The sequence below is a fragment of the Mandrillus leucophaeus genome, unplaced genomic scaffold (assembly GCF_000951045.1).
Source record: "Mandrillus leucophaeus isolate KB7577 unplaced genomic scaffold, Mleu.le_1.0 Scaffold566, whole genome shotgun sequence".
Lineage (NCBI taxonomy): Eukaryota > Metazoa > Chordata > Mammalia > Primates > Cercopithecidae > Mandrillus > Mandrillus leucophaeus.
The window spans coordinates 1,752,088-1,760,729 of NW_012106097.1; the positions used below are offsets into that span (position 1 = coordinate 1,752,088).

The following is an 8,642-nucleotide window of genomic DNA, read 5'->3' on the forward strand; positions in this document are numbered from 1 at the left end:
CAAATTAGAAAATGCATTGTTTGTAATAGCAAAAATAACTTTTATGCCCAGTAATATGAAATTGGTTAAATCAGTTATAGTATGTCCATGCAGCTATGTGGTAGTTAACTAAGGTAGGTTTATATTTTCTGGTTAGAAAGTATTTCTAAGACACATTATTAAGTCAAAACAGCTCACTGTAAAGTACTTACAATATCCCATTTTAAAAAAAAGCAACTATATTTATTTTGTAAACATAAATGGAATACACTGTAAAGAAACCTAAACTATTTAATAATGCAGAGATTGGGTATGAGAAGTACCGGGAGGAGTAAACTTATACTTCCATTCTGTACATATTTTATATTTTTTATATTTTTAGCATTTTTAAATACCAAGAATATTAATGTATTACTTTGTACTTACAAGAATATCAATTGCAATTTAACTATGTAAACATTACAAAGAAGTGGATATAATCTAATCAGCACAAATGATATAATTTCTTCTAATAGCTGATATGCATTCAAGATGGTTACCTTTCCCTGCTGACAGAAACTGGTGAAGTTCGTGAGGATCTTAAACTGCCAGAAGGTGAACTAGGCAAAGAAATAGAAGGAAAATACAATGCAGGTGAAGATGTACAGGTAAAGACTTAGAGAAGGATTGTTTTTGAAAACCATTTTGTAAAAACTTCAGCCTCAACTAGTTAACATAAAATACTACATATGGAATGTGGTTTAAAAATACTACTAAAATGTTGAAAATGATCTCTCAGGCAGGTTTTCCATAAAACCCTTAGAGACTCATTACCAAAGAAAGTATCAAAGTTTGTTTTTGCTACATCAACATTACTCTCAAACCCAAATTTGTTCTGAAGCTCTGCAGCTGACCCTTTTTTTGTTTTGTTTTGTTTTTTGAGATGGAGTCTCCCTCTGTCACCCAGGCTGGAGTGCAGTGGCATGATCTCGGCTCACTGCAAGCTCCGCATCCCGGGTTCAAGTGAGTCTCCCCTCAGCCTCCTGAGTAGCTGGGATTACAGGCGCACGCCACCACATCTGGCTAATTTTTGTATTTTTAGTAGAGATTGGGTTTCAACATGTTGGCCAAGCTGGTCTCAGACTCCTGACCTCAGGCGATCTGCCCACCTTGGCCTCCCAGAAGTGCTAGGATTACAGGCCTGAACAAGGCGCCTGGCCCTGAGCTATTCTTGCAGGTAAGAAATTATGCTAGTAGAGTGTTAAAAAGTGAAAGAGATTTACTGTCTTTGTTAAAACTTTGAGAAATGTAATGTGTAGTAAGTGTTCAAACATTTATAGTCATTTTTCCTTTTCCCTGGAAGTTGTCTTACAAACCACTATTTGAGAAATTCTGCTTTGGAAAACTGTAAAGAAAGTAGCTTGTTTTGGAATACCCCTTTCAGAAGTCCCTATGTACGAAATATCCACAAATATACAATATATAATGAACTAATTATATCTTCTATGTGTATTGTCTCCTGAATAACCTTTTGCCTGCTTTTTTCCTTCTAGGTGTCTGTCATGTGTGCAATGAGTGAAGAATATGCTGTAGCCATAAAACCCTGCAAATAAATGGAAACATCAGGCATGAACACTGTTTAGGTCTGAATCAACTGCAGATCTAATTTGGTTCTAAGTTGTCACCAAAGCTATAGCCTTCATAAGCAACCTCATTTCTTTTTTTAATTGTTTTCAGAATGTGCTGGGTTAGTTTTGCAAGCAATTGATAATTTTTAAAAATTATCAATATGTATAATTTTTTTTTAATTTTGTAGGTATGTTTCCTATAATATTCCTGTGGTTTTCAGTATGTCAGTTCAAGAAACAAACAAGATAGCTTCAGCAGATGTGATGTCTGAGCAAATCATTCCTGTGTTTTAGTTAAATGATAAACCAGGGTTTTAAATCAAACAATGTAGCATAAAGTGGTATTGAAGTACCACATTTAAGTTGAACTACTCTGCATTAATTACGGATTTAATATTAAATGAACTGATTATGTACTGGAATTGTTGCAGTTTCAGCCTGTGTAGGGCAAACACAAATCCTTAAACAAAAATCATGTTATCCAAAAGTGGCAGTTATTTTGGCGGCCACATGCAACCACGTAATTACTTTGGTCATACTATTTATCAAATTGTTGGCAAACTTGATGTAACCTTAGATGGTGGGTTTAGTCCCTTCTTATGGTTGGCAGAAGGGCACTGAACTGTTGGGTGAAAGTTAGCAAGTAAGATTATAAGGAAGACACAAAAGACAATGGCAGAGAGGGTTCATTAAATCTATACATTTTTATGTGAGGACTTTGTAAGTCAGTATAAAAATGAAAAGTTGCTTTTCAGTTGTTTTTGCTTTTAACTTTGCCCCCAGCATATAAAGGGAGTGATCTGCTTTACAGGATACTATGCAATGCTTGTTTTCCAACCATGTTGAATAAATACTACTATTTATCAGTAAATACTCCTTTCCAACTTTTTCTTTTCTTTTTTTTTTTTTTTCCTGAAACTGAGTCTCACTCTATCTGCCAGGCTGCAGTGCAGTGGTGCCATCTCGGCTCACTGTAACCTCTGCCTCCTGGGTTCCAGTAATTCTCCTGCCTCAGCCTCCCAAGTAGCTGGGACTACAGGTGTGCACTACCACACCCAGCTAAATTTTTTTGTATTTTTTTAGTAGAGACGGGGTTTTCACCATATTGTCTAGGCTGGTCTTGAACTCCTGACCTCAGGTGATCCGCCTGCCTCAGCCTCCCAAAGTGCTGGGATTACAAGCATGAGCCACCACACCTGGCCCGTTTCCAACCATTTTTAAGTAGATTTTTTGACATTAATGTATTTATTAAACAAAAACTGAGAATTCCTTAAATTGATTTGGAATTTTTGTTAATTTTATGTCCTTTTTGTTCTAAAGTGAATTGAAAGTGAATCATGGAAGCAACATTACTTTATATGAATATTATTATTTAACTTATTTTAAGTATATGCATTTTTTTCTGATTGTTGTGTGACTTAATTCAGTTGCTGGTGTGAAATATAAGTAATAAATAATTCTATAAACTGAATTATTTTAAAAGATATTTTAGGTGACACCACTGCATTTCTATTTAATCTTTTGAGTCATATGTATATTATTTCCAGAATTTTAGACATTATCACAGGGTTTGTGAGGACCTTTGACTCAGTAACAATCATCATATTGGAGCAAAACACAGAACAAAATCACTATCTCAGAAATACCTTAATTCTCCAAGACTGGCTCTTAGACTTCTCCCATCATGCCTTGACCTCTAAAAAGTGCTTTGTTCCTATCTTCTGAAGGAAAGTATATCATATATGATGATGTAACTGATCTAATCAGTGACTGGTAATAGCATTAGTAACAGAAGATCCCAAGTTTTAGTTGCTTAATTTGTACATACTTTTAAATCTTGTCTTAGCCTCAGCAAACACATTTGGGGAAGAAGCAAGATACTTTAAGAGAAATGCAAAGAGGAAATTTCTAAAACACAAGACATAGTGAGGTTGTAGTTAGTCGTTTTTAGTATAACATTTTAGCATTTGCCCATCTAAAGCACAATTAAAATTAGGCTACATTCTTTCCAGTATTCTATTTAAGTACCTACTACATACTGCTCTAGTTTCTTAGTACTCTGCAATGTGTATCTTCATTGCTACTGGTTGGCATTGTAACTTATAGGAATTCCAGAAAATTATTAATCTGTGCTGCTTGCAGGTCATTCCTGTGGCCCTTCTTAACCATGCTGGTGTTATGATTTAGTATTAACTCTCGATTAGCATGCCCCTGTTCTTCCTAACTTGTAAAATTTCACATATATTTTCAATTGTGTACAAATTAAGGGTGTACAAATTATAATAATGCATCTCTGTCTTCATACTTTGAATGGCAAAAGCTGTTTATGCATAAATATTTTCATTTTAAGTAATATATGAAGTGTAAATACTCTTGATATATAAGTATAGATTTTAAAGATATGGGACTTTATTTTCACATAAGTCAATAGATATCTCTCTAGAACAAAATATTTCATTTAGTAAAGCTTTATAAATTATATTAAAAGGAAGTAGGGAACATGTATTTTTAAACATAGAACAGAAGTGACTTCATTCTTTTTAGACATCAGCAATGTTGAAGTTGATTCCTAATATTTGTTGTACTTTTTTGTAGCAAATGTTAAAAATCATGAGTTACCATGTATAGAATGTGGACTGTCATGTTGATAGATTGTACAATGATAAGCCATTTTTATCTGTATACATTTTACCAATTTATTAACAGGTTGAATATTTGTTTCTTTTTAGAACATTTTATTTATACTGTGAAGACTTTGTTGTACCTTATTTGCTACAACATAGATCATATCATTGCTACTTTGACTTAGCATTTGCATCATAAACATAATTATGACTTTTTTTCAGGCTCCCTTCCAGGGGCTGTCAGTCACTTGAAGAAATTGTTGCTAACCAAGCTCTTGACTCTGTTTCCCTTAATGATACAAGTCTCTGTACCAGCGCTTTCTGTTAATTACCAAAACTCTCCTGCAGTCAGAGCATGATATCTATAATAGGAGACACTGCAATAAAATGATTAGGCTGTAAAATTTGGAGACACAATTTTTCATTAAAACACAATTTGCATGTGCACATGTACGCACATAGCTTTGTATGTTAGTTCTTTTTTCCAAACTCCCAACTCTTAAAAGTATTGTCTGGTGGTGCCTCAACTGTTGGTAACTTTTTTTTTTTTTTTTTTAATTTACAACTTTTCCAGAACTTGTTTTTGAACTTTAAGGTTTCTCAATTCGATTATTTCTAGTTGAGCTGTAATATGAATGCATTGTTCTCAGGGCTGTTTGTGCTAAAAGCTGAAGCTTCATTATTTTAAAGCCAATTGCCTGAAAATATATTGCAGAATTTTCCCAAATTGTAATACCGTGATACATGGATATAAAAAAATCCTTAATGTCAACACACTTACACTACATGCTAAATAGTCAAGAAAAAAATGGAAACAGTGGCATCCATACCAGAATCTTGCCATATTTTTTCATTTTAGAATAGAATTTGGCAGTCTCATCTTAGAATCCTATCCTTAGATTATATCCGAAAGCATTCCTTTGGCATGGACCCCAAAGATAGTTTTGGAGCCAGGCATTGATGTAGAAGTTCACCAAACGTATTTAGGGATAATAGATAAATTCATAATGCTCTTTTGGGTACATTGAAATGTTTACATACTGAATTCTATAATATGAACTAGGAACACATTTACTATGAGAAAATATGGCTCTTAAGCAGTGTAAGAGTGAAAATATAAGCATATTTCCATGAACAGTATATTGTACTGATCAGCAGTTCTCATTTTAATGTCATTTAGGCATAGTATTTCACAGTTGTCAAGCCTTTTTTCTGCTAACATTCAGACAAGTAACAGGCAACAAAGATTTAAGAAAAATTTATAGCGGAAAACCTTAAAAATTGAGACAATTCAATCTATTTAATCTATTAAATTTTTTCTCTGAATTGGGTATATGGCATCATTATTTGATTTTAGCAGGGAACATTTGGATTTAGCTTATGAAACACAGATGTTCTATGGGAACATGGCTTGAAGCCAATATGTAATTTAATGTTTTTCCATTAAACAAACATCTGAACACCAACTTAGCTACCAAGCGAGGTCAAGTGCCTGAAAAGTACTGTATACATCTAATAAGCATGCTTTCTTTCTGTAAAAGATGCATCTTGCGAGACTCCGTCTCAAAAAAAAAAAAAAAAGATGCATCTTATAGAATGGATACCAGGCTTTCACCTGCTAGAAACATACTTGTTGCCAAACTTTGCTATCTACCACTATTCCCCTCCTTAGAACAGGTAGAAACCTATTTTACAAAAGAAAAAAAAGACAGGTTACTGTATTTATATGAAGTCCCTAAAACTATTTCTTGGTATTGGTAGACTTAAGTTTATCTCAGATCAAGATTGCACTTTTTTAAAAACTCTGGACTATTTTCAGCAATGACTGAACAGCTTGTCACCCATCATAGCTGTGATCTTTTTTGAGGAGTTATTTATTGTGGTTAATATCTACTATAAATAAGCACTCTTGTGCTTGTTACAAAGCATAATGCAAATTACTAGTTCTATACTAGTATAATGAAAATGACTAGTTCTATACTATTATGTACTTTGTCCTCCTCCCCAAAAAGGAAACAGTTTAGCATTGTCTAAATCTAGTGGCACTTTTTTAGTAATACATTTTTTTTCTTAGATACAGGAGAACTATTGCTTTTACTTGCAGAGACTCAAATGTTTTCACTAAAACTTTAAAATTCTAAGATATGTAGTATGGGTATTACTAATTGTGCATTTTACATTTCAAAAATAGTTAAAATTCAGATGTTAAGTCTTTGACTTAAAAAACCTTAAAATGTAGATAATACCCTAACAATAATAGCTTTGTTATATTATTAAAATATATTTGTCTGTTAATTTCATCAGTTGTATTAAATAAAAATAAAGTTAACAGCTTGCACTATTCTTGTATATCTACATCTTTAAAACAATTTCATACCCGAAAATTGTATGACTTAAGTGTATGTCACTTTAAAAGAAAATCTAACTTGTTTTTATTGAGTACTTTTATATTCTAGGTCCTCACGTAGTGCCCTAGCATTATGGCTGGGACTATTAATTTCTAAATATTAGTTTGAGGTTTAGGTACAGTGTTATTTTTAAATGTTTAATGTTTTTTAAACTATATAAAATAGTCACTCAGCAGGTACAAAAGACTAAAGACATTTTCCTCTCTTCATCCCCTTCCTATGTGTCCTTCCAGAGATATTTAATGTAAGAGAGGGCAATGCTACTTCCCTCACCCCTGATTTCCCAGGGTCTGAGGTGTTTCTTTCCTACAAGCTGGAGTTGCTGTTCCCTTTCCACAACATGAGTGGTGCGATAATTCCCTGAAGCAAACGCTTCACCCTTTTGCCAGTCCTCACCTTGTCTAATCCACACCAACTGGACATGTTCATTTCTAGGTGGCTCAGTGGTTTCTTCCTTATACACTGTACCATTCTAGAACATCCCTCTTGCTCCCTGACATGTGAGCCATGCCAGAGATACCATGGCAGTTGTCACCTTGTATCTATGATCATTACAAATACCCATAATCTACCAGATCCACAATGCAAAGTTGGGCAGTAAAAGAAGTACCAGTTAAGGTCTTCTAGCCTCTATCCCCACTCCTTTTTGCCACTTGCAAATTCGGTAGCCCAGTTACCCAGAGGGAGGCATAGGAGGGAAAAAGAAGACTGAAAAGGGCTAATTATGAGTTGTGTCTCACAATTTACCTGCATCTTATCCTTCCCCCATCCCCCCATCATTAAATCATTAAACATTCTATCCAAATAGAATGCCCTTCTATGGAACCGCATATTTGGAAACCATACTACCTGTCTAAATTATTCACTCCACTGGGAACTTACAATATCTGTTTCCCACAATACTTGTAGTCATATCAGTTACAACCACTGGGTGTGTATTGGTTCAAAAGGACCTACCTACAAGGTTATATCAATCCATTGTCCAATTTGAGAGGGTTTTTTTTTTTTTTCTGAATCCAGTTAAAATAATTTTTGGCTACACCCAGGGACACTTCCCAGGACCACAATGACTTGTAGTCTAGTGCCCAAGAAAGCCAAAAAGGCCCAGCAGATCCCCAACAGATTCTAATGGAGAAGTTCATCGACTAACATTCATGGTGTGTCTGCATTTTTCCTTCATAATTATGTGAGTTTCACTTAATGTGGCTGTCACTGTAGCTCATTTTAATTGCTATACAATCAAAGAGGTAAATCTGTTGCACATATATCAAATATTACCATCCTGATGTTAGAGATTTTCTTTCCAAGGCAAATAGAACTTTGACACAAAAAAAGGGCATTTAGAGCATAAAGAAAACAGCAGTAGCTTCTATAAAGCAGAAATATTAAAAACACTGTGTTACCAGTCCCAAGTGAAATTAAAAACAAACTAGAAAATAAAAAGGTCTTTCTAACTAGAAATTTAAAACCTATTATGTAGTGTACAATGAAAAGGGAAATACAAAAATTAAGGAATTCCTGAAAGATAATGAAAATACTATATATCAGAATCTATGTAAAAGTATTATCAGAGGACAATTCATTGCCCTACCATCTATAAAAATAAAAATGACAGAATGAACATAAATAAATAGTAAATCAAACAGCTAGAAAAATAAACCAAAAGGAAGCACACAGGAGGAAGTAACAATAACAAAAGCAGAAATTAATGAGATGAATAAGAAAAATAGCAAATAGATTAAAATTCTAGTTATTGGAAAAATTAAAATAGATTGATCATTAGCTATTATTTAATAAACATGAAGAAAGCACAAATGCAAAAATGGGAAATGACAAGAAGGAATCACTGATAATGTAGAGGAAATAAAAATAAAACAAAACTCTGCAAATCTATGCACATAAATTTGAAAACCTAGATGATACAGTTTCTTAGGAAAATATGGTTATTAAAATTGACCTCAGTAAAGACAGAAAGCTTAAACTGTAATTTTAATAGAACTACAGAAAGTTGTCAAGAAACTGTC

General features: G+C 33.6%; 1 protein-coding gene across 1 annotated transcript in view; it reads left to right on the plus strand.

Annotated features, from left to right (window-relative positions):
- EIF5A2 (eukaryotic translation initiation factor 5A2) overlaps positions 1–4,614 on the plus strand; it is a 20,440-nt gene extending 15,826 nt beyond the window's left edge. The window contains exon 5 of the mRNA XM_011998307.1: positions 1,512–4,614. Coding sequence (XP_011853697.1) covers positions 1,512–1,571 — 60 coding nt within the window. The 3' untranslated portion in view covers positions 1,572–4,614. The remainder of the gene's footprint in view (positions 1–1,511) is intronic.
- The last annotated feature ends 4,028 nt before the right edge of the window (positions 4,615–8,642 follow it).